The sequence below is a fragment of the Aspergillus ambiguus genome (assembly GCF_047715705.1).
Source record: "Aspergillus ambiguus strain CBS 117.58 unplaced genomic scaffold BDV59scaffold_60, whole genome shotgun sequence".
Lineage (NCBI taxonomy): Eukaryota > Fungi > Ascomycota > Eurotiomycetes > Eurotiales > Aspergillaceae > Aspergillus > Aspergillus ambiguus.
Genome location: NW_027395573.1, coordinates 8,920 through 34,765, shown reverse-complemented (window position 1 = coordinate 34,765; position 25,846 = coordinate 8,920). Strand labels below are relative to the sequence as shown.

Genomic DNA, 25,846 nt, shown 5'->3' with positions numbered 1-25,846 from the left:
TGGAGCACCTGGATGCTCAAAGCGCTCTTCCACAATTTGTCATAGCGTACATAGTACCGTGGTTGTATTCATTTAGCACCCGACGATCTCTATTTTGTCTTCCACTGTCGGACCACATCACCAAATATGCCTTTCCCGGCCCATCCCGCTGTCTTCATCACGTTGGGCGCGCAATCGTCGTCGTAGTAACAGTGATAACAGTGGAATCTTGGATCTTATCTAAAAACTGGTCCCGTTGGCTACCCGCATTCAATGCGAAATGAGCTGGGGGGTAGCAGTGGAACCACTCTTCATTTGGCTGGCGCCCAAGGAACCACATGGGCTCAGTATCGTTTACTTGTAGAAGCACATATTGATAAGCATCATCGCCAAACCTCGACAATGATAGGCACGGTTCTTCCAGGGTAGTATTGTAGAGTAAAAACGATCCATATGTACCATTCAGGGTATAGAACCAGATAGTATCTCCGGTCGAAGCGTCGAGTGACTGCGGCGTGAAGCTGGTTACTTCTCCAAGGTCAACTCGAACCATCTGGGTAGAAGGAGCTGATGGCGTTGAGATGATACTCGGTAACGGCGTCGTGCTTGTCACGCGCATGGATGATGAGATTCGGGACGACCCCTCTTCGGATATTGATGTCGAGGAAGCAGCTGATGATGCGATGATGTTTTGGGGTGCTGGTCCAGAAGCCAAGGCACCGCTGGTGCTAGTAGTCTCTGATGAAGCAGGAGATGCGAACTTTGTCAGAGAGCTGATAGATGGCCCTGAAGACTGTTCAGCTGAGAAGCTTATCACAGCCGGAGTAGTCGAGTATTTCGAAACAGATGCGGATGTAAATGGAATGGCGACCACTGATGACATCGAATGCTCCAACGGTAACAGAGAACCACTAGCTTCTTGCTGTCCCGGATATGGCATTCGCATGGTCTCCGACATCGCGAGACCTCCCCTTCCGACAATATCTATATCCATACAGGAAGTGGATACCTCAAAATTTATCAGCGGCATGCGGCGTCAGATGTAAAAGAAGACATACCATCCATTGTTGGTCTACCATTTCAGTGGTATTCCACATCCAGTAGATCGAATAGGTGCTGCCAACCTCTAGATCACTTGGTAGCCTGAAGGAGGGAGCGCAGTCTTCACAATAGGAATGCGAGAGAAGTACTATAGACCGTCAGCTCTAATATCTTAGGACATCATCGGCAACATACATTCTCCTCTGATTCCATTGCCAAACTCCATAACATCAGAGAACGTTCTCAAGTCGGGTGACAAGCGCTCACGTGTCCCATACCAGCTGACGACTCCGCTTGGTCTCCTCTTCTGGTTTGGCGTCCCGAGACGCTTTTTTGAATACCGTGGCTTTATGAGTGAGCCTGCGCACGCCTTCAATCGTGGCCAGCCGGCCATTTGCAAAGAGTACCGCTGATAACTAATACAGATACGGTCGGACAACGAGGTCTTGAATATCCATTCATCTCGGACGGGATTGAATACTGCAGTGTCACTGAAATTGCGCGCAAATCCAGAGACATCTGATGCCGTATCTGCGAGTTCAAGTCCCTCCACCTGATGCAACACGTCAGGAGCTGAACTGATGAGGAGTCTATCAATTACTCACCCATGCAGCTGCCAGCGCGAGATGCACCAATGTGGTAACGAGGTAGAGGATTTTAAAAACTGGAACAATCTTATTAGCCATTCTCGATCGACACTTGAGCACAGCCGTGAAGACACAACATGCGAGTCATTCAAGGTGTATAAATATTTCCCCGTTTCCGTTCAGCTGCGACCCTATCCAGTGTCGCACCGAACTCGTATAGTCCAGCTATGCCTTATAAAATTGGCAACTTTCCGTTTCATCTGCTTCTTGTTGCCTGCTCCCCCTATCCAGAACCAAATGCTAGAATATGTATATTCCTAACAGGGCTGTCGGAATATTTTACCATCAAATTACTTAGAGTCCTGGAAGAAATAACAGGGGAAAGTCTATGCTTTGTATATTCACATATCTGTCGCCCCTGCCATCGGATATATTGTTGAGAGCTTTGAGATTTCGTAGTTACATTCTACATGAATTAATTACTTAGCGTGCGATATTGATTGATGCCCGCAGGTGAGATATTCTCATCCTCATCTGTCTGGCCGATACGCTCCACACTCTATATTATCGGGCAGCCACTTAGATTCAAGAATTGTCTTCTTCTCTGATACTATAATGTTCCCGTAGGTAGGACACAGCCGCGTTCTTCTACGAGGGATATCAATCTGATATGAAGATTATAGTTAGTGATATAATTGCTAGCGTATTACGTCGCTGGGACCAATCGTACCGTTCCTAATAAGCCCGAGAGTCTTAGATCATTCCCTCTTCGGTTGGTGTAATGGAAAAGCCCCATGCTTCATAGTAACGCTTTTCGCAATCCTTCAATCTTGCGCTGACTTGGGCCAGAGCCATTTCCAATTGATGAAAGAGACGGAACATGTCGTCCTGGAAGCACAACAGGGTCTGTTTGGATTCTTTCTCCCACTGGAGCTCGGCCTTAAGGTAGCTGACTTCGTACGTTAAGTCTTCTAGCTGTTGATGCAAATCTGTGGATGCGCGTTTTGATCTTTGCAGGCGTGAAGGAAGTCGTTCAATACTTGAAGATGTGCCACCGCGCAGTAGAATCTCGTGATCTGCAGGTGTGATGTCTTCTGGAACAGTTTCAAGGGCACGGCGAGGGAATGGATGCATATTCAAAATAAAACACGAGTTGGAATCACTGAAGTTATTCTTAAGTGGAGAAGGAAAGGATTTCACGTATTTATGTTGACTTCATTTTGCTTCTCTGGCTGCGGGCCCTTTCGGGCCCGCAGCCTATTACGCATCAGCTCGACAGATAGAATTAAGCGGAGAGACACCCAATGGCATACATGGAGTATCAACCGAAAACGCTTCCTTCCATGCAGAATCCTTTGCGAGCCTCACCCTGCAACGCGACCAAAAGGGCTGTCTTTGATCCCCAGGGCTTTGTACCCTGCCGCGAGTCTGCTGCGCAAGTGTCTCATCATTGACCAGTGATATAATCGTTGACTGATTGACGTCACGTTCTAATTCTCCCTGCGCTCTTGTTGTCAAGCTGTGGGGGAGAATGTGCGCAACTTCGAGATGCTGGAATCCATCCCGTGATTCATTACTTAGAAGGTTTCCGTCGTCGTCTTTAGAATTATCCCTATTCTCTTTTCAATTTGAGCGTCTCATTTCGTAAGCATTCCTTTTGTCACCGATGTTGGACCTCTCTTATCGAAGTTCCTGTATGGAGAGTCATCACTGTCTAACATATAGTTAATAGAGATACGAAGGCGCAGCCTTTTGCGAGGCACACGCAAAAGCCTACCCCACATTAGGAGCTGCGTTTCTATGATTGTCCAATCGATGTCAGTGCTCTCGAAAGTTTGACCAGATCACTTTGACTGCGATCATTCACCGATACGATGATCTCGGTATCATCTGGCCTGAGCCGCTGGTGACGTTTGATCTTGCGACAGACAGCCTTTTCAGCAGCCTCCTTTATCTTCCTCCAGTATGTATTGGGCTTCAGGATTGAGTCTTGTTCCGTATCTCTCTTCAGTAACCGGTCATTGAGAGTCACTCTCCATTCGACCAGGTAAAGAAGGCAGCTGGGAGTCGACTGTTGCTTCTTCTACACCACCCTCAGCCAACCCAATTACTGACATTCTCATCCTCCAGCTTCTACAGACACCGTGATTGCAATGTCCTGGACCCGGCCGTGTAAAGGCCGTAACAAATATAATCAGGCAAAACCCTGGCATTAGATACAAAAATGTGAGGTACCATTCATCCAGTATTAGTTGGCGTGAAGCCAGAGTCGGATTCTATCCTAAGCTTTAGATATCGCGGTCACCTCGCTGTTCCATCGTGTATCTATGATCTGTGCCAGAATCGTGCGAGCGACAATCTGCGGTAAGCCCTGACCGTCTAGCTAATTCGGTACTTTCCGCGTAACGTCGCAAAACCTCCAAGTTTTCGGCGTAAATCCGTATCATCTACCAGATTAGCTCTAATTATCAGCAGAAGCAGTTGACTGGAGAAAGGTCACCAACCTCCAAGTACCTTTTTGTTCTACTGGAACCAGGCGGACAATGGATAGAGATATTTTGTGTTCGTCTCTCGCCTACACATGACATTGTCCTAGTATGTACAAGGTCCGACGTATTATATGCACCCGAGCAGCAAGACTGAGGCCACGGTGTGGCATAGGACCCGTGGGGAGGCGACCAATGTGGTACAGAGGAAGGTCGTCGACCGCCACGCTCTAGGATCTCTCGCACCGGTGGAGGCGACTCCAATTGAAGGCGCAGACCTTGCTCCGCACTATCTCCTGCCATTTCCTGACCCTGAGAAACAAAGCCGTATCTTACTTCACCAGGAGTCAATGTCATTGTAAAGAGGATATTCAGGGGATGTAGTTCCCTAGTGTTGCTGCATTGTCCAGAAGTCAGCCATGGCTTTTCCCTCAATGAACACATTCGTGGGCTAGAAAACACGTTCTAACCATAACAGAGACTTGGGAGTTTCACTTGTGGGGTAGTTGAAGAAGGAGGGAGCTGTCAGCTCACCGAACGCGCGGGAAGACAACGATACTGTCGCTCTAGTGGGGAAATTAGTATTGGGAGAGACAGTGAGAAAGGATGGTGCCCACCTCAGGAACTTGTTGAATTCGCACTACAGAGAGTGGGCTTGTGAGCAGGCGTGAGTTTCGTCGAATGCACACTGGATAGGTTCACAAAGGGCAAGACTGCGTCTTTAAACCCTAGCATTGATCAGCCCCTCCCCCACAGATGAGCGTGGGATGCACGAACATCGATTCGCGTCCGGTGGGCCCTATCTTTTCGAGTCCCATCCATGGCAACAAGATCTCGGAAGTGAGCCAGCAGACAAGGAAACAGATGGTATTGAGCCAAAAGACGCGATGTACTATCACGTAGAAATAACATCAGAGTGCATGACCATACCCTGTCAGGATTGGTAGCGTGTAGAGTGGCATGTATATACAGCGCCATCCAAAGTGAGCCCAGTTGGGATTTTAGTTTCCCTACTATCTGTCATACGGCGACCCATCACCCTATGCCTATTTGGAAAGTCAGGTGGTGGTCCCTGTGGGTCGCGCCAAGTGATACGCACTCCAATACAAGTTTGGTGGGCCTCGCGGAAGCAATATGGAGGTTTCCTCGACTACAATACTACCACCAGGCAATTCTTGCCAAAATACGTGGAGGCCAGTGGCAGGACTTCCTTGAGGCGCCTCTTGAAAGCGACGCAGGGCACCGATTCTCACATACGCAGACCAAAGAGAGCAGGACCGGTCCTTATGTGCTATCTTCCCAATTCAGATACCAAACTAAATCCGTTATCCTCCACAAAGATTCCGCGATCCGACCCTCACTCTCCATGAGGTGCGAAGAGCTAAACATGATCGCTCGGGATACCGCAACCGGACGGTGGCGGTGAGTCTATTGTGCCAACGCTGTGTTCCTCCTCTCCGGCGAGAACCTTCTGACAGGGCGAAGGTTGACCCATATCATACTGTGGGTTTGCGGTATACGCGCTGACAACGGAGCTGTTGCTGTGGAAGGGTTCAGAACCGTTAGGCACCCGTGGGTGGCGGAATGTGCCTTCTTTGATCCTCAACTGGATTACGAGGGAAGAAATCCGATCGCGCTGTTGCTGATTCTCGATAATGAGATGTTGAATCCTCGACAGATCCAGCCCAGAAAAGTTCGTGGGTCTTAATAAGAGCTCGATCACCAATCCTTGGCTGGTAACACGGGACTCTAGCTCTTCGACTTTTGTTTTCGCCAGCGTCAGGTTGCGGCATAATATGCGCTGTCGGTCTGTCGCGTATACCAATTCGGATTCACGCAGTCGTGCCCGTCTTTCTGCTTCCGCAATCATTGTCTCTAAATTCGCACAATGATCGTGTGCCCCTTGACTCGTAAGTCTTTCTTGGTGAAGTATAAATTCCAGTTTCTCCTGATACCGGCGTGAAGCTTCTTCTTGTTGAGAAAGACTGTTTATTATATGGCGGATGGCGGGCCCTTCGGTGGGCACGGCAGTCTCGGACTGTTAGCGCCTCAAATGTACTATGGTAATGTTATTCATACCTGGCAAGTAGTCATGTCTATGCGCTCGGATTGATCTTCTGCTTCGGATGGACAGGAGCTTTAAGGGACAATCAAGTGATGTAATGTAAGACTCGTAGAAGGCAGGAGAAAGCATGAAGAGTGGCACGGTAAGCCCTTCATTAGATGCGTATATAAAGTCCGAAATCGCAGGACCTGAAAGGGAGCGCGTCGTGCCCAAATGGTAGCGCACCCGCATCGTATAGCGGCCATTTGTTAGTGAGACGTAACAGGCTACGGGAGGCCTCTCTTGATGCAGTAGGTTGTCGTACTACAGGCGTACTAAGCTGTTTCTCATTATTTCTGCGCAGACGGTCTCCGCTCCACCCACGGAGACCACTCATTGAAGTGGACCACAGCATGACAAATAGGGCCTTAGCTGTCAATTTACCCGATCCGATTTGAACCGTGCGGGAATATCCTGTCCGCACCGAATGTGTCTGCAGGGCCGTTACACAACCACCCAACCCCTGAGTGATCGTCCACACTTGTCCAAATCAAGTCTCAGGTTATCCACATAGATCGTTCTAAGAGAGCCTAATGACTGACGGAGCTACCCCGGTACCGTGCATTTGCGTTCCAGACAGAGGCTTTTTCCTTTCACGGAAAACAATAAAGAGCCGACAAGTACGGTATGGGACACACAATTATTCTGGTTTGCTAGACACGGGAAGAAATGTCCGATGGCTGCGCCGAACAAGTCCGAGATAATCTGCGTCTAGAAGTCTAGGCCGTGGTAGTCGGCTGAGCCGGCAGGTAGGGCGCACCCATCAAGGCCAGGATTTTCGCAATCCCTCAAAACTCGATCAATCCCACCACAAGAATGAAAATACGCTAAACTACAATCAAACCTCATCACGAAACTTGAAGAGAAAAGAAGGAGCGACACTTGATATGCGTTGTTATTAGACTCCTTGTTGGTTGCACAGATAGCTCCTCCGCTGGTCGATTGGTGCGAGGGTGATCAAAGCATGCCCATATCGGATCGATGCTGCCGGTGCACGGATGCATTGTAGATGATCACCCCGCGAAGCGCCGCTAGACCCACCCGCTCGCGAGAGATGCGTCCTTGATCGAGTTAGCTGCGATCTACCCCGGGAGATTGTTTGTGCATAAATGTGGCCTATAGTACGTACATTAAAGTTGTCAAACGCTGTTGGTAAAGTTGGACGCATAATGGGCGATATATGAGCCCGTTTGACGTGACTACTAATATATGAACTGCGTGGCCCTCATTCGCAATCTTTTCCAGCCATCCAAACTTGATTCAAAAGAATGAAAGGAAAAGGGGTGTGTGGAGTGGGTGGAAAAGGGAGAAAAGGAACGGTTTCTCTTAAGAGTATGACCAATCAAAAAAAGACAATGAATCCGTACCAAATGAACCAATGAGGAACGGTTATGGCATCGTACCACTGTCTTTGTCAACCTATCAGAGACGAGGTCCGATATCGAAGGTGCTACTCCTGGTCCAGCGACTATTCAATAGGGCCATACATTCCTAAACGAAGCTATGCTATCTACATTTAGTGTGAACTGCGTCTCGTGAAACCATTTCCCCTCTCCGTGTGGGACTGGAATGGGGCCGACTGCTTAGGGGGTCCAGTGATATTCCCGAATTTTTCCATCGCAAGGCGTTCGCGGTTAACGATCTCATCCATTGTTCCCGTCAATTGTCCAACCTTGTTCTCCATATCGTTGACTTTGTTGGATAGCTGGTCGAACTTGGAATCAAGTGTCTCGAATGTCGCACAGATCTTGGACACCGTCCCCAGGACCCTTTCAATGACACCCTGGATATCACCGAACATTCGTAAAGCTTCACCGACTATCGACTCAAACACACGTAAATTGGTCCCGAAACCTTCCATTAGAGGAGGGCGTGCGTTGAAATCCACCGAGTCTCCCCCGGTGGTGGTTGAGAAATTGTCGATGTTGTAAAGCCCAACTGGGTTATTGGAGCTGTCGGAGAGAAACTGTTGGCTGCTGACCTCACTGGTGCTGATATCAGTACCCATAGGGAGGACAAAGAGGTGGGATCGCGGTTCACATACCTCGACAAGTCCGTGGGCTCCGAGAGACTTGAACTTCTAGGCGTTAGCAAACGCATTGGACAGCGTCACTTTTGTCCTAAGGTCATACCATCTTTCAAATCCCTGTTCATGGGGCCACTTTGGGACAGCATCGAATTCAACAGCTTCCATCATCGCGCCATCGGGACCCCCGTGAGCAAGTAATGGCAGCAGCGTCTGCTCCTCCGTTTCAAGGGCGTTGGGACACATGGAAGGAATGGTAAGATTGGGACTCTGATCATAGAGTCCATCCCAGGACCAGAATTTTGCTCCGAAATGGGGTGGGACATCAGACTCAGGGCCTTCGGTGTACGTCGCTGACATTGCGACGATGTATAGACAATCAGATATTGGGAGGTTGCATTCATTCGATGACCATGACACTCGTGAGGGCACCGCTCTGGGAGTCATGGGGGCTTTATATCGTGGTATGAATCACCGAGTGGGATGACATGATGGAGGGTTTGTCATGTCTATGAATTACGGACAATCATGTGCTATCTCACACGCATGACTCGGACTTCTCTCCGCTTGATTTAGTACGTAGTGTTCGATCACCTCAGAGATCATTGCCAAAGACAGGCAAAAATAAATGACAGGAGCTTTCCGGGTCGTCGCCTAAACCCCAGTCGGACTACCGTATCCACCGGGGAGTTATCTGTCAATGTAAGAACCTACTAACTGACAAACACCGTGGCCCACTACTGACCCGTCTTGCCTCGCATGGCCAGAAAGGGGTGGGTCTCTTGACCAAGAACCTGCCGCATATTCGTGGCGAGACATCCACTGGTGGTGTAGATATATATTTTTAATATGAGACAGCGACCGCCGATCCTTTACTTCTTAGATGGTAACCTGTCACCAAGAGAAGCAGTTCGCTGTCTACAATTGCGGAGTCGAAAGGGGACCGCAAACCTCATGGTCAAGCGGTCTCCAGGTTTGTAGGAAGTCCCATGGAGGAAGGTGAGGCGAACATCGTCGAATAGCAAGGAGAAAGGGGTCTCCCTGGTGGAGTTTTCTGAGGAAATACACGGTGAACACCGTGTCAATGAGAAATCGATAATTCAAGAAACACTGGTGACTCAGGCCCAAATCAAGATATAAAATCCCCGTGGCTTCATCGATTGAGTAGTAAACCGCCATCATCGTGAGTCCAAATGCGCCCGTCAGAGGATATCGGCTGGTTGGACGTAGGCCTGGGTGGACATACCCATTTCACCTTACTCGACTATGGCCGCATGGAACGCCTGATTACCGAGCTGGCCGACCCTATCAACCAGTCTCCTTCCCTATGTGTGTTCATTGGCAACAAGCGGAAGGACAGGTGTCTCCCGAAACTGTACCCCAGCAACAATATCAAGCGGCACACTTCCAAGGCTGCCATCAGGTTGCGGTATGATATGGAGTCAATGGAAACTCGCCGTCCGATTCTGGTTGTGGACGGGGATCTTAGTTGCAAGCCCATACCATCCTTACCCGAGAGGGTTAAGGTCGACGATGAGCGATTAATTGCCTGGAGTGCCCCGGATGCCGACTCCGTCTTGCGTACGGTCTGGGCTCGTCTAGTGTTTCTCTTCGCAGATGTGATCTGCATCTTTGTCGATGATTTTGACGACACAACTGTCGTGACTGGCTTCTTTCTGGAATGTCTTCGGCACGGGTCTGCGTCTTCTATGCCCAGGGCAGTGCGGCCTCGCGTTATTATTATACTGGCTACAGCCCAGGAAAATGGCGTGGACACCGTCCAGAAAGCTCAGGGCCTACATGGAGAGCTCATTCACAGTCCTTGTGGATCAGTATCAGACGTTTTCTCCGCCATTCAGCTCATTCATTTGGAGGACAGTCCCACTCCCGATAGAGCTTCCTACGATCGGGTACGGGCGTTGATTGCGGGCCAGTTGAACGATATGTACGTAGTCAGAGGTGACCATCACGCACTGGTAAACGGTACCCATCTGGGGGCGTTTTTCCGCAGTGCATTCCATGAAGTCGTGAAGAACATAGACCGACCGTTTGACTTCATACGGTGTACAAGAGAATCTAGTACCGTCTCCCGTTCCCTGAAAGCCAACTTGACATATTACCTACGAGCCGGGATGCAAGCTGGTCTGGGTTGCCCAGACTTAGCCCCGTCCATCGCTTCGGCCCTGCTCATGGACCACTACGTCCCGGGAATGTTCGGTGCGTAGGCTCTAGCGCGAGTCCCGTGGGAAGACTGACAAGAAATCAGCAGCAGAACCACGGGCCATGTTTCGGACTTTATATTCATCTGCCATCGAGGAGGCTGTTCGAGGTTGTGAAGGGTACTGGCCTGAGGAAAGTATAGGGGAAATAGTGGGACTTGTTGAGGGCCAGATAGTCGAACAGTTCGACCAACTCCATCGCACAGGTGTCTCCTCATCCCAATCTCGTAAGCGGCAACTGCAAGCCCAAAGTGGCCAGCTGTGCTCGATACGATCCAACCGCATATGCCTCCTATGCCTCGTTAACACGGCACAGCACCGCTGGGAATGTGGCCATACTCTGTGTGACCGCTGCGCTCAGGTGTTTGGAAGCCCGGCCGTTGGAGTTGAGTATAGATTTACACTTGCTTCCTGCCTCTGCTGCCTGTACCAGAGGCCGCTGGTTGTTGATGTCTTACCTCCGACGATGAACCCCACCATTCTAGCTATCGATGGCGGCGGGGTTAGAGGAGTTATTCCTCTGGAGTACCTCAACCTTATACAAGAGGCTCTCGGTTCCTACCCTCTCCGAGATCTGGTTGACTTGGGGATCGGTACAAGCTCTGGTGAGCATACCCACACCACTGAAGCCCCTTTTTGACGCAATGCTGACTATATGCAGGAGGCTTGAGCATTATCGGCCTGTTCAACAAAGAGTGGGACGTTCGAGAATGCTCAGAAATCTTTGACAGGCTGGCACGCCGTATATTTTCTCAGCGACGCAACTCGCTGTTTTCCCAGGTGTCTCAAGCCGTCCTCGGAGGCAACACCATTTTTGGACGTCTACAAAAATGGGCCACGTGGCTGCTTCACGATGGCTGCTACGATGGCCGGGTGTTTGACTCTGCGCTGCAAGAGGCATTTGAAGGAGACCGGTGTATCTTTGACGCCTTATGTACCAAGGGTTCGACGCTCACACGCTCGAAGGCAAGGTTTGGGGTCATTGCGACGAGTATAGCGAGGGAGACGTGGCCTTTCGTCTTTGGGAACTTCAATGCCGCCGTACTCCCCAAGGACGAAGAATGCGGTGAGTCTCATGTCGAATCCTCTGACGATTTGACCCTGACAAGGAACGGGTAGACCATGAGATTGTTCGACCAGCGGATGTTCACCTGGAACCGCGGGTGTGGGAAGCGTAAGTGAAGTATCGCCCATTACGTCCATAGACGCTCTGACGGAGATATTCAGGGGGAGAGCTACGGCCGCAGCACCATCGTAAGATCGATCCCCTTTGGAGAGCCCCAGCGAGCCGTGCGCTGACAGGACAAAGGTTCTTTACCCCGGTAGACATCCAAGGAATTGGATCCTTCCAAGATGGTGGGCTCCGGAACAACCTTGCCGCCGACATTGCGTTACGTCTGTCCCGGCGGATTTGGCCCTCTCGCAAAAATCCGGCGCGGCTGCTGTCCATGGGGACCGGGATCACTGTAAGGGCACGTGACCGATCACCGCATTTCCGGCATGTCTTCCAAGATGGCTTCCTCCGCCGTGGCTTTGATGCTTGGATGTCGACCATGGACACCGAAGTGAAGTGGCAAGAGATGGTCAATCAACTGGACGAGACAGTCAAGCAGGACTACATCCGGTTTAACATCCAGCTTCATGAGACTGTAAGTGCCATTGACGCTATAGACGCAATGGAGGAGTACCGGAATCTAGTGATCCTCAGCCCTGGAAGCGCGAGGTTGGCACGGGAGGCTGCTACGGCTCTGCTGGCTTCACGGTTTTTTCTTGTGCTAGACCGACTTCCTGCCGGGACAGTTACTCCCTACTGGTGTCGGGGAACTATCCACTGTAAAGGACGCGCGAAGGAGTTGCTTTCCGTTCTACTCGAGCTACATCCGCAGGGACTGGTCTGGGCCACAGACTCCGAACCCCTAAGTCGGATGGTGGATCCACATGAGCTGTGTGTGGACTGTGGACGGTACTACCAGAAGGTATCATTTCTCATCGTCAACCCTGATAGGGCGATGAATATCTATCTCCGAACACGAGACAAAAGAAGATGGAGGATCAGCGGCTTTCCGGACAGTATCATGTCTTTGTCCGCGAAACAGCAGCTCGGGACGCCCTTTGGCCGTTACGACCATGGCAGCCCTGCAGTGGCGCCCTGCCATAGCTGTGATGGGTTCCGTGAGGGTACACTGGGCGTTAGACGAAGACGTTCCTCGGCTGACGCCCGGAACAAGCGGACCAAGAGAGTTCGTCGGGGAAGCGAGAAGTGGAGCCGATAGAGATTAGCGCAGACGCATGTCATTTAGTCGTATTACGTGCAGATCTTTGCAACCGAATTGAACTAGCCGCTTACGGAAGGTCGTGGAATCTACTCAACATGTACACTAGGGAGTCTGAGATCGTATGGCTTCTGGCCCCAGGGCGAGACATATGACTATATAAAGGGCCCCATCATTTCACCCGTGTTCCGTTGAACCACAGACCTCTCTCTTCTCCACCTGCATCTTGCCATTCACCGAACGAACCATGGGAGGCCCGGATCCTGGGCGAAAGGACCGGACTACATTCCGAAAAAGAGCTCAGACTTTGCTATCCAAGTCGCATGAGCTGGCGAGCGTCTCTGGCGCGAAAGTCTACCTCGTTATTGACCACCCCCGCGCCCAGATTGTCTATAACTCTCAGGATGAGCAATGGCCCCCACGTGACGAAGAGCTTGTAGGCTAGCAGCCTTCATAAGGTATTTTAATTATGACAGCTAACCAAATCTACAGGAAAGGAAATACAGCAACTTGCAGCGGTTGACACACAATACAATGCAGCAACACCTGAATGCGCGTGCTGACCAGAGGGAACTCCTGCAATTGACGCAGTACTTCGCGTACAGAGCTCAGTTGCTCCGAAATGTGGCGCCAGGGGATCGGGAGGACCAGACAAAACCCTCTGCCGATAACTCTACTTCTAGTAGTTGATATGGCAGGGGGTTCAATACCGGCCAGGATGTTGCGCTCCCATATGGGGTTCGCAGAGACAGCCAGATATCATAGAGTGGGGGAACGTTTATCGGCCCTAACCTATTTGTCGTCACTCTAGTACCGCTAATCGATTACACCCGATACGTCCTGTTGGATCGTTTTTGAAAAAACTCTCCGCATCGTTCAATGGACTTCAGAGCCTGTAGGAGGGCTACCGGTCTAGTGGTCTCGTCGCAGGGCTTCCCATGTCATGTAGTATCTTGCCGTATATCTGTATTTTTATAGCCAATCTATCATCTAATCTCGCCCTCCTTGTGCCCAAGTCATTATGTAGTCCTCTAGGTGCGCTGGAACTTCTACCAGCTGTTCTTGCCCTTGGACTTGCCGCTAGTGTGAGCGTCTCTAACAGTAATTTTAGGGGAAGGTGAAGAATATCACGGAATGATCGCTATGGTATATAGATGGCTGGGAGTCAGTATCATATGTCATTCAGCACTAAAATGTGAGTGATACTATGTGTTCAGGTACCCGTGTCTCAGCTCTCATTTCACTAGTGAAAAGACAGTCCGCAAGAAGAATGGTTGCCATTCATGGCACTTGTTTCGAGAATACCGACACTGATTCGGCTCGCAAAGCGTGGAGATTACTTATGACAGCGTCTTTCGTCGTACCCTGCTTTTGGGACGTTCCGAACATGGTGTCTACAATGGAAGAACATGTTACGAACTTTAGTAATCAGAAGCGCGCATCATGGAGATCGATGTGTCGTAAACGTCTATCACAACACATATGTAAGGTCCTTCCAGCAGCCACCAGCCTTTATCTAATATACATACTAGGGGAGACCCTTGGGATACAAGTTAAACCCTCTGAAGTTCGTCTTAGAGGCGGCGAAGACGCACTGAAATACACCTGGAAGATTGAGGATCCTTCGCTGGAACCCCTTTTTGACAAACACATGAGCAAGCATTCGGTTGGGGCTTATATGCAACTGTACCGCGAAGTCGGGCACTCCTTCTATGCCGTCCATTCGGATGGCCAAACGGTAATCGATTCTGCCTTGCAACTGTGAGCGATCTGAAACTCATCCCAGAAGCAGAGGACTCAGCCCCTGGTTGTACCTAGCGAGCTCGATAGACTCCAGGAAGACAACTCCCGCTTGGAGGAGGAGGTGAAACAATTGAGGAAGGCAAACGAAGCTTTAGTGTCCGCCAAATGCGAGGCTGAAGATGAAGTACAAACACAAAAGTCTATCATTCGAGAAGCACAGATGACTATTCACCTCCATCAGCAAGACATTCAGAGTTGGATGGCCGTGGCTGAATGCTACCAAATGAGTTGCATACGCTGTTCGGATGCACTGGGGCAGATTATTGCATTTGCCCAGGGTGTCCAGTCTGAAATACCAACACTCCCAACAGGATCTTGAATGCACGAGCCCACCCCGTACATTCACAGCGAGAGAGGTCAGTAGGCTTATGCAGTGAAATTGAGGGCGATTCATTTGGATTTTTCCTTGGGTCCCTGTCGAGCAACTGTACAATGTTATGTAAAGTATATTCTTCTATCACAACTGCGTAGATGTCTAATGATCCATTCGATCAATCAATACCGGGAAACACAACGACGGGTCCGTTCAGGACAGAATTGCTCGGAGAATACATCGCGGGTAGATTAGCTGAAGGCTATCAGGAGAGATATGAGGCCTAAGATCGAAACCAGGGGATGGATATAACTCGTAGACGCCGAGCTTGCGAGTGGACGAGAAGTTGGGCCAACCGAGCCGCTGGGGTTCCAAGCGACAGTGGATGTGCTCGAATAATTGATATTCTGCGGGTATTCTCCACTACATATAGGAGTAGCGGTTGTAATCAACACGACTTGCTCGTCGTCGAAATGTCGCCTGATGGGTGTGGTTGAGGTGACGAACGTCCTGTTTTCGGAATGGCGAGTGCTGGTCGCGATGATATCTGATAGCGGTTTTCCATGAGCAAGCAAGCTGAAATCTGCTGCGTTTCTCCGAACTTACAGGTAGACATGGCCATATTCAACTGTATCATCGAAAGGCGGCACGAGAATAGAGTCAGGGCATGTTTCATCGTTAGGGTATCAGACCAACGCTGAGCTACATCGCGAAGTCGGAATGTTTTGCAGTTTGCAGGCCAGAACACTATCATATTCCGCTCCACATTATTCGGTGGGCCGGAATGGTATGGCAGCATACTGAACCCGATCGGCTCCGGAGCGCCGTCGTGGATGCGACACCAACTGCGTTCGCAACATACATAAATCGGTGACCACTTCTGCCAGTTGAGCTAGTCCTTCACTCCAAGGATCTTCAAACAGAGGAACACTCACGACAGCTTTTCATAGCCTGGTCATTATAACCTTCCGAGCCATTGTTCCCAATCTATATCGCAACAGGCGAGATGGGAAAGCCGAAAAGTAAACGACAGTCCGCCATTGCGAATCGAAAGAAGCAAAAACGTCCGGCCGATGAAAATGATAAACAGACGGCGTCTCTGAACACACAGGAAAAAGAGGGACAACACGCCGCCCAGGAGCACGCCGCGGAATCCGCAGCAGAAGACGAAGACGATGTGGTCATGGAATTGGAAGATCCTATGGCTCTGTCAGACGATGAGGCGCCTGCCAAACAGCTCCGCCGCCACCGAAGGCCCAAATTGGACTCCTGGGCGATAGTGGTCATAGAAGACTTGATCGAGCAGCATGGAGAAGAGATCATGCGAGAGGTCTTCCACAGCGAGAGTCCAGCTTTTGACGTACTGGAGAGACACCTCAACGATGCCAACAAACGAATCCAGAGCGCGAACAGGGAGCACAGTGTCTCCATGGACCGCAACATCATACCTGTCTCCGTGTATAGAACGACCTACACCTCATGGCAGGCCTACATAGACTTGGAAGAGGTAAGCACGGACGCCGGAAAGGGATGGAAGGCGTACCATGATATGTACAAGGTCATTCGCCTGACCAACCGCGATTATCATCTACCAGACGACTGGAATTTCTCTCCGGAAGACACTCAGGCACTTTTTGGAGACCGACCTGAAGGCATCGAGTACCATTCTGACGCAGACTCTGCCGTCGATTATTCCGAGGAATCGGAATCAGAAGAGTCCGATGCAGATGATCTGGAAGGAATCGATGCTCTGGAATCAAGGATGCGGAAGGAGTACAGTTCGCTGTCGACCGGAAAGGTACTCTACTGGTGGCCGGTCGGCATGGGGGCGCAGGTGTTTGTCCGGTATGGTCCGAAAAGGAAAGCCATCTATCGGGTCCGGGCCGGCTCATCAGAGGTTTACGATAAGCGCACTACCGAACTCGTTCTGAGTCAGACTAGAGGAACCGCCAAAGTGCAGCTAGAAGAGAACGGCGTGCTTCAGGAGGTCTGGAAGTTCTCCCGCAATGATGTCTTGGACATCCTCGGCGTGGGCTGGAAAGTTGAAGACGATGATGAGGCTGGCATCAACGCCTTAGCACTGATACGGCCCCAAAAGGACGCTATATACCCCCACACAAGGGCCTTGGTGAAGTGGAAGGATGGCCAAGTCTCCTTGGAACGCAGAGGGTTTATCCGTCGCATTGCTAGTGGAAATAGCTTTAACGGGGATCGAATGCTCTATATGAAAGCGAAAGAACTCGAAAACGCCTACTGGGGCTACGATGTTGAAGAAGAAACCGATAGAGCAGCAGATGGGAATAGCCAGTCCCTGAATGTTGCAGCACTTCGCAGTGGTCGTCAACAACTTGGACAACGTCACCAGAAAATCCCGAATCATGTCCGTTTTGTCGAGTCTGAGGGAGATGAGAGTGACGCCGATTCGGAAGTTTCTCGGTCTAGTCTCTCTTCCAACCCCACGCCCCCCAGATCCAGGCGGCGCGCAGAAGCCAAACAATCCAAGGGCCGCGATATTGATTCTGAGATTGATCGCCTGATGGAGGAATTAAGTCGACTCAAGCTCAAGAAACAGAGCAGTCATGGCAAGAAGTCGCGGACGCGTCAGAGCATGCGGTGGTGATATATATTCAGAAGTCCAAGCATCGTCCGCCTTAACTACAAAACATGGCATCAGGTATATGTAACTCTCTTCACTACGCTTGTTGATCAGTTTCTCTCTTCACGTGTCGTTCCTTGAACAGAGCTCAGTATATAGAAATAGAAACCGGTCAGGGGCCGTTAAGACGTCTTTGTAAGGAGCAGCGGAGTAGTATCAAGTCGACAATGCGGCATCACTGACCAAAAGTTTGATGCGAATGGAGTGCTTGAAATAAAGTATTTCCTGTTACAGTTGGATAATATTCCAACCATTTGGATCTCTATCCAATGAAGAGGGGGACCGGGGCTGTGGCGCATGTATATCTAAATACGTTCCTTCTGAGAATGAACATTTGAACCGGGCTGCCATAACATACCTCCTTACGCATCGAGACCCTGACCTCGCTCTTAGAGGGAGCATACATGTGCTAAAGTCTAACTGCTGGCGCTGAGTCTAGAAGGGTCTGAAGTTATTGTGCGTCCACCTCTCTCCACATCCCTTATCAGGTGGACTCGAATCGCAATGAATGCATATTCAGGTGGCCGTTTGTGGGATCACATCTCAAATGCGAACGTCGGCTCGATTTCTTCCAAGTAATAACTAATAGATATATCTCGTCCTTCTAATGCCTTTGTCGCAGAGACTTGACCAAATGAACTAAGTGCTCCACTCACTATCCAGTCTATCATCGCCCTTTTCGCCAACCTGACACGCGCCTCCACCAACCGTACCCTGAAGTAAAAAGCTTGGGTTAATGGTATCCACGCTTTGCTGATGGGTGGGGTCCGCATCGCAGGATGAGAGGGTAGGTAAAGCTGCGAATGGGAATTCATTTAAGAACATAAACGAACCACCTGAGTGAATGATTTCGTCAATCCGGAGAGCGATTGACTCCATCCCAAGATTATCAGAAACTATTTCTTGGTTTAAAAGACTTTTTACTGTTGAATCAAGAAGACGATAGGCTTCGACAACTGAAGGGAACTTGTTGTTGATATGGGCGGTCAGGGCGATAATTTGGTTCCCAGTAATGTGCTTCTCACTATGTGGTATCAGTCAAGTGAACTTCAGTGACGTGTGTCCCTGACTTCTCATAGGAGCATCGTACATTTTGTTCTCCAGGGCCTTTCCACAAATCAAGATGACGCCAAATGAGAGCCTCGATGCCGCTAAAAGCCACTTCCTGGCTTGTTTGTTATCTTTTCGAAGCTGATCTCTCCGCTCAACGCGTCTTCCCTCGTTCATGTCCTCCCAGTCGCCGTATATTTCCTTCAATAACATATCGGTCGCCACGGTATCGACCCGCTGGCCCTTCTTCGCGGGTTTCTGACCCCTCAGCCTCTGAACTTTGAGGAGATGGATTCGCCTCACCAAGTGCAGGTACTGGATGATCTTGGTTAGGCGAAGGCGTGTCTCCTGGGCCATACTAAGCAGCTCAAGGGGATACATAACACGCTGGTGCGGGAGGAAATTGTTTTCGACAACCGATGTCCTTCCAGTCTGAAAGGTTAAGCCGAATTCCCTCCAGCTAGGGATGAAGAGCCGGATGAAGCCGGAGCTACGTTCATCAACCAGGTCTGGTATGTCCTGTATGATGTTGCTTTTGTGAATGGGGACAACGGTTTGAGATTGCGGAAAGTGGAGGTTTGGGTTCTGGAACTTTGAAATCTCCAGGAGAGACGAAGCTTGAACGGAAGACTGAGTGGTGTCCATAGTGTGAATGATGGGCCTCAACGATGCATGAGATAGTGTTGCTGGATCCTGTGTGATGGATCAAGCCGCAATAAGAACATTTCTGTCGCATTATTTGAGGGCCTGGCTGGACTTTCATAGAATGATAGTCTATCCTCAAACTGCAGGCCGTTTCAGGGACGAAAATGGCTCGACTGCGACACTGTTTGAGGGCGCAGTCTCCAAGATCCGAGACTGATGCCTTCCAGGATTTAAACCAAAAAGTTGGCCAGAAGTCGTATCGTACGATCTACCCAACCTTTGCATCTTATTTGCATTGAAGATCTATTCCGCGGACATGCCTTCGTCGTTGGATCGGCTTCCCGTGGAGTTGCTGCATCTCATCATCAAGAACGTCCGACCAGCCGAAGCTCTGACGAGACTATCGTGTACCAACCGCCGCCTTCGAACAATCTGTATCCCGTACATATTCGACACTGTGAAGGTCACATTCTCGAAGGCAGGGTTCGAGCGTCTGGAAAAGGTTTCGCAATCATTCGTCGGCCGACACGTCAGGGTGCTTTGCTACGAGGCGCCTGAACTGATAGACCCTAGTAAGTTGGCTAGTACAGATGAACCCCATATACTAACGGGCCTCAAGATGTGGAGTCGTTTGATTACTTTTGTACTTCTGTCTACACGCCATCAGAATATATTCGTGACTTGAGGGATTTATATTGGAACCCTGACAAAAACCGGGTCTCCTATCAAGCAGTACATTCCTATTTTGCTGGGCTGGCGTGCGAACAACAAGAGCTACTCGCGAATTACGAGGATCTGAGAGCCTTGAAGGAGAGTCTTCCCCGGTTGCGCCGTCTAGGAACCATACGGATAAACTTCGTCGATAGTACCACAGCACCGTTCCGATGGTTCTCAAACCGGGTCTTCGTCGATTGGAAAGATTCGTTCCCCTTGCATCTTGAGGCCATAAGTGAAGCCATGATAGCGGCTCGAAACTTCGGGGTGTCCGTCCACAGCTTCAGTATATCAGGATTCTACTCTGAAATACCTGCCTCAAGCGTCGTGGTGTCAGAAAAGGTGAAGCGTGCGCTCAGGGATCTAAGGCATCTCCATGTCATTGACAGCCCAAGTTTCTTGAAATTTATTTCTGCTATTCGGCTGCCGGCACTTCATCGACTTGAACTAGAGCGATGTTGCGTGCAGGCGACAGACCTTGAAAGGTTCATTTGTGATCACGCGCACACGCTCCGGTTTCTACATCTTGAGGACGTCTGGTTGCCAGTTGAAAGGAGACATGAATGGGGAATCAGCCTCTATACCTCCGTGACGAAAACTTCGGTGGCTCATATAAACAACATCAGGAGGTTAGGTATTCTACGGGAGCTTACTATTAATAAAGCTGGCTCCGAAAGCTTTGAGCACCAAGAGTTCCTACAAAATTTTGAGGCGATCCAGATTTAGATTCAAAGCGGAATGCAGTTATATGACAACATATCCATTCATTAGATACTCTGTAGGGTACAGACCTTGTGTCGCACCGCCTGTGCGTAGGCGGGAGGTTTCGCAGGCTTAAGGACCCACACATGCTTGCGACACCAAGCGGCGCCGATCACATCGAGGCTATATATTCCAACTTTCAGCGTGCAGAGGAGGCCTATCACAAAAAGTCACCATTCTATTTGGCCAACGATGGACCCCGTCGTCAAAGTGTATGGTGCGGTCCTAGGCAGCGTAGTGGCTTCGTGCCTTCTACGTGTCATTGCCGGCTTGTCGCATCTCGTCTCGCCCCATCCCGGCCGCTCGCCTTTGTTGGCTCATTATTGGCGGCTGATTTTGCGAAAATTGTTTTACCCAATCTCCCACAGGGGCCTCTGGCGCTTTTTGCCCTCGCCGTTCCATTTACTCTGTGCGGGCATCTACATGATAAGTACTGGAGTATGCACCGTTGTGAAAGTTGGATCCAGAAACGAAGCTGGCACTCGTGCAGCTTACCTGGCCCTTATCAATCTCATCCCGCTGTTTCTCTCCGGTGGTTATGAGTTTGGTGCCCGATTACTTGGAGTAACTCTTGAGACTTATGGAGTTATGCATCGAACGGTTGGTTTTACCGTAGTCATGGAGGCTACGATTCACATTATAATTGCAACCGAATCTGAGCAATTAGGAAAAGCGATTAGTGATGCCCAAACATATGGTATTGTGGTGAGATTACCTATTCCACCGAAGTCGCCTACATCAAACTGATAAACCCTGCACTAGTGTGCGAGTATACTTGCTTCTCTTGCTTTCCTGCCTTTGGTGAAGAAGAGAGTCTATGATCTGTTTCTCAAAGTACACCAGGCTTCCGCTCTAGCCATGCTTTGGACTTTGTGGAAGCACACACAGGGCTCAGGCAAGAATAAGGCCTGGCCGCTGCTTCTGGGTTGTGTTGCTCTTCTGGGCACATCAAGTTTACTTCAGCTGGTGCGGATCCTGATTCGCAATATCAAAAGCGGAAACAAACCCACCATGCTAAAAATGCAAGCCTACAGTGGTAATATCATCCGACTAGCTCTGAACCCTGCCAGGCCATGGGTCGTGAGGGCGGGTGAACGAGTAGATCTGAACGTTCCGCGCATTAGTCTATTCTCGTTATTCCAAAAGCACCCATTTACGATCAGTTGGTGGGAAAATGACGTGGCTGGAGATGCCTACTCGATCTACCTGTTGTTGCGTCCAAGATACGGTTTCACCAAAAAGCTTCTTGGTCGCATAGAACCTGAACAGGCGTATCGAGCGTGGATCGATGGCCCATTTGGCCCAGCATCTGTCAGTAAAACTGGACTATTCGAAGGTATGGGGGACTTTGGGCATGTTTTCATGGCCACAACCGGCATCGGAATCGCCACTCAGCTACCGTATATTAAAGAGTTACTTGATGGACGCGACAAAGCATTGATCCGCACTCGGCGGATTTCACTTGTCTGGCAATTAGATGAGCAGGGAGATTGGGATAGCGTGCGTGACTGGCTCCAACTATTGGTGAAGCAGGACGGCGGATACGTATGTCGTTCTCATCCTGACAAGATGGCTACTGACCTTTCGGTAGCTGCTGAATGTGTGTGTTTACGATGCTTTAAGGCCTGCATCCACGGGCGACCCAAGAAGGATCGGTCACCATGACCTCATCAGGGTATACGGTGGTGCTCCCGACTGGGAAAGGATGCTGTCCACGGAGATGGAGCAACAAACAGGGAGGATGCTAATAGCTGGTAAGGTTTAAATTATTGGCTCTTCATTGATACAAAGCTCATGGCCAACAGTGTCTGCTCGTCGGGACGTACGCCATCGATTGTTGGGCCTTGCAAAGCGACAGATCAGTGACATTGAGATCTTTGAGCATGAGTTCCAGCCGTGGACTGGGACGCGGAGTTGGTGGTCGTACCTCGCCCCATGAGCTGATTTGTGATCACATCAAAGAGAAACAGGGGTAGTATGTAGTCACCTTAGACGACAGAGTCGCAATGGGCAATGTGTCGAGGCTGATCTTTTTCTGCTTGCTACACCCCATAAACCATAAGACACTGGTAATTTATCTCAGGCGAAACCTGACCAATCGTAGCATAAATGACATTACGATTTGGTTATAGAGTAGAGGAAGGCATGCACCATTTAGAAGGTTGGGTTCTAACCAGACGAGCATCGCGGGTAGATTCCGAACGTGAACATTTCATTTCTTCTTTGGAGAACCTCAAACGTAACTAAATAGTGATAAAGTTACGTCACATGGGAGCCCGACGTTTAACAGACGTCCTCGGAGATTCAGCTGCCTTCCTTTTTCCCGTGCGAACATCGAATTTAGTGACATAGTCACGTAAGTTATCCACAGATATCTGACCGTCTTGCTCCTCAAATCCATGCCCTGGGCCACCTTTCCTTCCCACTAGGACGAGACGCTCCCGAACAGCAGCCTCATTGATATCTTTCATATCCGGGGCCTTAATCCCATAGTTATCAATGATGAGGAAGTAATGGTTTCGCCCAAGATCTCGCAGAGTAGAACGCAAAGCCAGCTCTGATTGTATCAAGAACTTATAATAAGCCCGAGATTCAAAGAGGAAAAGGACAATTAGGGTGGTGTTTTCCGATTCGTACCATAGTCGAAGAATATCCGTCACCTTTCGATGGAACGACACTACCGCCCTTTTCTCCAAAGGAGCCTTGCTAATAGGGTCCTCGAATCCCGCAGCCAACGGTACGTCCTGTTCCACACCGTCCATGTAGTCAGTAACGGTGTTTGACAGACTGAAATCAATTTCGATCGGTGTATGGCTCGGAGGTTCCGACGGTTCATCGGGAAGATTCAGACTGTCGTCTGGAAGGAGAGAGTGTGATTGCAGTCTGTCGCGGTCGGGTGTCCCCGGGGGGTGTGGTAGAAGCTCCACCGGACTGCGTTCGTTTACGGCTTCGTCCTCTTGTTGTTCTGTCTGCATAATATCTGTATGGGCTCCGCCCTGATGCAGCCTCTCTTCTGATGGCGTAGAAGATGGTAAAGCAAAGACATCATAAAGAGGGCTTTTTCCAAAGAAGGCAAATATTATCTCCCTCGTTACGGCAAAGGATGTAGGGTACCGTGCACAAGGCTGATCAACACTGAACACATTCTCCACAAACAGGTAAGAGCGATCTTGTTGGTGTTCATCTTCCAGTGGACAGTTATACCTGCGGCGGGTCATGATCCGTGCATCGTCCGTGACAAGGCGTGGCACACCGTGCGGTGTTTCTTTGATTCGCTTGAGATTTCGCCAGCATTCTTTTAGCCGATGCGTCATTGACCTCAGCTTTCCCTCGTCAATGTGATAAAAGCCATCGACACAAAAGACTCTTAGCATGTGATCTGTATCCGTATTGTCAATGTCCTCTTTTCGGAGAGCATGGATTTCGGTCGATGAGAATCCGAGCTTCCATGCCAGCGTGGCCATGCTGTTCAAGCTATGCGTTTCCGAGGACCACGACGCCATCCGACGACGAGATGTGGTATCTGCGTGGGGCTTAACAAAGTGTCTCAGGCTAAACAGCCAAAGCTGTATCATACTGGCTATGAATGGACTGGCCAGGGAAGGTAATGACTTGAACACATGCTCGGAAGCTTGCAAACTGCGCGTCATATCCATATTCTGGGAGTTCCAACGTCGCAACATAGCTTCCCTTACCGTTCCCTTGAACCTGGGAGGAAGAAGGGAGCGGAAGATTTTTGCCGGGTGTTGCAGATACAGTGTGTCCTGGACTAGCGTGCGTATAGAAAGGAGACGCCCAGGAATATCTAATAGCCTCTTCTTGAGTGTCGCCCTCTCAGACTCTCCCTGAACATATGGAAAGCACATGTCCTGATCCATAAGCTTCATGACCGTGTTGCTGTCCTCCGATGAGTAAGAGGGCATGAGACCTTCCACGAGCCGGACTGAGTTGGGGTCAACCATGTACCCCATATTATCCGGGAATAGGTGTGACCATGTCCTGTGGATCTCGGAGAGGTAGTGAGATATGTACTGCCAATTTGCTCAGCATCTGTCGAATTACACAACCGAGGGACGGCCTACCTCGTGACACCGAAGTCCAAGGATCCGTTCGATATGGTACGCTTTCAGGGGATCCCAGAGCCCAATATAGTGTAGTAAACTGTCAAATCCTTCGCAAAGAAGCTGGTTCTGCTGGAGCCGACGGAATTGCTTTCGCCGATCCTCAGTCCTGAACCTTGCCCACCACTTTTGCTCTTGCGCCGTGTTGCCCAGTAGACGATACCTCCGTAAGATCCGATATATCTCCCCGTCTTTGAAATCCTGCGCATTGGAGGATTCTTCACGGAGCTGAGCTAATGCATCGGATGGTATATCTGGTAATGCCGTCAATGATATCTTCTTGCATACCATAGCAACCATATCACATACCAGATAAATAGAGCTCCACCAACCACCGATCTTGTCCGAATGCCTCTCCAGATCTTATCCGATGTTTCCCATATGCACACACTAGCCGCACAGTATCAGCAAATTCCAGGTTTGGCGCACTGCCGTGGTCGAAAAGATTTGCCTGAGCTATTCCGGTCTGTTCCAAAGCTCGTTGTAATGCCTCCTCGCTTATAGTGGCAACCACTCTATGTTCAGGATCAAGGTTGGCGCACCCCTCAAGTTTGAACACGTTCAGTAATCGTTTTATATTAGCGTCATCGAGGGGTCTTGATCCCAGGATGGCATCGCTTTCAAAGGCCAGGTGGCGTGTCTGAATAACCGCGTGGCCTCGATAGTATTGTAGCCTTTTTTGTGCCAATTGATTGGCTCTATGCCCAAGAGGGTTATCTGCCGGCTCCATGTCTCATGTAGTATCTCCCAAATTACCAAGCTCACCGTTATATGCCCACCTCAAATGTGCGGCACTTTTTGATGACAGGCATTCGCGGACAAGTTGATGCATTGTCGCCTATAGACGATTGGTCGGGGGAGCCGATTTGAGGAATATATGGTGGGAACCAACCACAGAGTAGGAACATACCGCTGAGTAGAAATCCACCACTTAGTAGGAACCGACTGGAGAGTAGGAACCCACCATAGAGTAGGAATCGACTGGAGAGTAGAAAACTACTACGTGGTATGAACCCACCTCTGAGTAGGAACCCACTGGATAGTAGGAACCCACTGGATAGTAGGAA

At 49.9% G+C, this 25,846-nt stretch overlaps 12 protein-coding genes across 12 annotated transcripts; 6 read left to right on the top strand and 6 right to left on the bottom strand.

Moving 5' to 3' along the window:
• Positions 1-14: 14 nt before the first annotated feature.
• On the bottom strand, positions 15-1,199 carry BDV59DRAFT_188917 (uncharacterized protein). Its single transcript, XM_073691528.1, has 2 exons — positions 1,038-1,199; positions 15-988 (listed from the first exon to the last, which is right to left on the bottom strand). Exons 1-2 carry the CDS (start codon positions 1,074-1,076, stop codon positions 158-160), a joined length of 870 nt encoding a protein of 289 aa, XP_073542985.1. The 5' UTR covers positions 1,077-1,199; the 3' UTR covers positions 15-157.
• BDV59DRAFT_206278 (uncharacterized protein) lies at positions 1,106-1,706 on the bottom strand (the record flags this gene model as incomplete). The annotated part of the gene is made up of 5 exons (XM_073694774.1): positions 1,106-1,168; positions 1,216-1,240; positions 1,288-1,390; positions 1,444-1,573; positions 1,626-1,706. The coding sequence occupies 5 exons, from the start codon at positions 1,704-1,706 to the stop codon at positions 1,106-1,108; spliced, it is 402 nt and encodes a 133-aa protein (XP_073542984.1).
• A 654-nt stretch (positions 1,707-2,360) lies between these two features.
• Positions 2,361-2,741, bottom strand: BDV59DRAFT_196630 (uncharacterized protein; the record flags this gene model as incomplete). The annotated part of the gene is made up of 1 exon (XM_073692749.1): positions 2,361-2,741. One exon carries the CDS (start codon positions 2,739-2,741, stop codon positions 2,361-2,363), a length of 381 nt encoding a protein of 126 aa, XP_073542983.1.
• Positions 2,742-3,870: 1,129 nt separating this feature from the next.
• On the bottom strand, positions 3,871-5,077 carry BDV59DRAFT_188915 (uncharacterized protein). Its single transcript, XM_073691527.1, has 5 exons — positions 4,871-5,077; positions 4,711-4,821; positions 4,564-4,659; positions 4,112-4,490; positions 3,871-4,054 (listed from the first exon to the last, which is right to left on the bottom strand). Exons 4-5 carry the CDS (start codon positions 4,448-4,450, stop codon positions 3,896-3,898), a joined length of 498 nt encoding a protein of 165 aa, XP_073542982.1. The 5' UTR covers positions 4,451-4,490; positions 4,564-4,659; positions 4,711-4,821; positions 4,871-5,077; the 3' UTR covers positions 3,871-3,895.
• A 2,590-nt stretch (positions 5,078-7,667) lies between these two features.
• Positions 7,668-8,639, bottom strand: BDV59DRAFT_147111 (uncharacterized protein). The gene is made up of 3 exons (XM_073687291.1): positions 8,330-8,639; positions 8,242-8,274; positions 7,668-8,182 (listed from the first exon to the last, which is right to left on the bottom strand). Exons 1-3 carry the CDS (start codon positions 8,581-8,583, stop codon positions 7,714-7,716), a joined length of 756 nt encoding a protein of 251 aa, XP_073542981.1. The 5' UTR covers positions 8,584-8,639; the 3' UTR covers positions 7,668-7,713.
• Positions 8,640-9,120: 481 nt separating this feature from the next.
• Positions 9,121-12,715, top strand: BDV59DRAFT_211421 (patatin-like phospholipase family protein; the record flags this gene model as incomplete). The annotated part of the gene is made up of 8 exons (XM_073695794.1): positions 9,121-10,440; positions 10,490-10,552; positions 10,586-10,743; positions 10,804-11,047; positions 11,104-11,508; positions 11,562-11,616; positions 11,752-12,091; positions 12,125-12,715. Exons 1-8 carry the CDS (start codon positions 9,417-9,419, stop codon positions 12,713-12,715), a joined length of 2,880 nt encoding a protein of 959 aa, XP_073542980.1. The 5' UTR covers positions 9,121-9,416.
• Positions 12,716-12,962: 247 nt separating this feature from the next.
• On the top strand, positions 12,963-13,405 carry BDV59DRAFT_206275 (uncharacterized protein; the record flags this gene model as incomplete). The annotated part of the gene is made up of 2 exons (XM_073694773.1): positions 12,963-13,151; positions 13,208-13,405. 2 exons carry the CDS (start codon positions 12,963-12,965, stop codon positions 13,403-13,405), a joined length of 387 nt encoding a protein of 128 aa, XP_073542979.1.
• Positions 13,406-14,114: 709 nt separating this feature from the next.
• BDV59DRAFT_196628 (uncharacterized protein) lies at positions 14,115-14,837 on the top strand (the record flags this gene model as incomplete). The annotated part of the gene is made up of 3 exons (XM_073692748.1): positions 14,115-14,199; positions 14,248-14,453; positions 14,502-14,837. The coding sequence occupies 3 exons, from the start codon at positions 14,115-14,117 to the stop codon at positions 14,835-14,837; spliced, it is 627 nt and encodes a 208-aa protein (XP_073542978.1).
• Positions 14,838-15,837: 1,000 nt separating this feature from the next.
• BDV59DRAFT_206274 (uncharacterized protein) lies at positions 15,838-17,451 on the top strand (the record flags this gene model as incomplete). Its single annotated transcript, XM_073694772.1, has 1 exon — positions 15,838-17,451. The coding sequence occupies one exon, from the start codon at positions 15,838-15,840 to the stop codon at positions 17,449-17,451; it is 1,614 nt and encodes a 537-aa protein (XP_073542977.1).
• A 2,047-nt stretch (positions 17,452-19,498) lies between these two features.
• Positions 19,499-20,622, top strand: BDV59DRAFT_196627 (uncharacterized protein; the record flags this gene model as incomplete). The annotated part of the gene is made up of 2 exons (XM_073692747.1): positions 19,499-19,754; positions 19,802-20,622. 2 exons carry the CDS (start codon positions 19,499-19,501, stop codon positions 20,620-20,622), a joined length of 1,077 nt encoding a protein of 358 aa, XP_073542976.1.
• A 228-nt stretch (positions 20,623-20,850) lies between these two features.
• BDV59DRAFT_196626 (uncharacterized protein) lies at positions 20,851-22,423 on the top strand (the record flags this gene model as incomplete). The annotated part of the gene is made up of 4 exons (XM_073692746.1): positions 20,851-20,870; positions 21,027-21,363; positions 21,421-22,203; positions 22,250-22,423. 4 exons carry the CDS (start codon positions 20,851-20,853, stop codon positions 22,421-22,423), a joined length of 1,314 nt encoding a protein of 437 aa, XP_073542975.1.
• Positions 22,424-22,922: 499 nt separating this feature from the next.
• Positions 22,923-25,509, bottom strand: BDV59DRAFT_196625 (uncharacterized protein; the record flags this gene model as incomplete). The annotated part of the gene is made up of 3 exons (XM_073692745.1): positions 22,923-24,689; positions 24,741-25,033; positions 25,089-25,509. The coding sequence occupies 3 exons, from the start codon at positions 25,507-25,509 to the stop codon at positions 22,923-22,925; spliced, it is 2,481 nt and encodes an 826-aa protein (XP_073542974.1).
• Between the last annotated feature and the right edge of the window lie 337 nt (positions 25,510-25,846).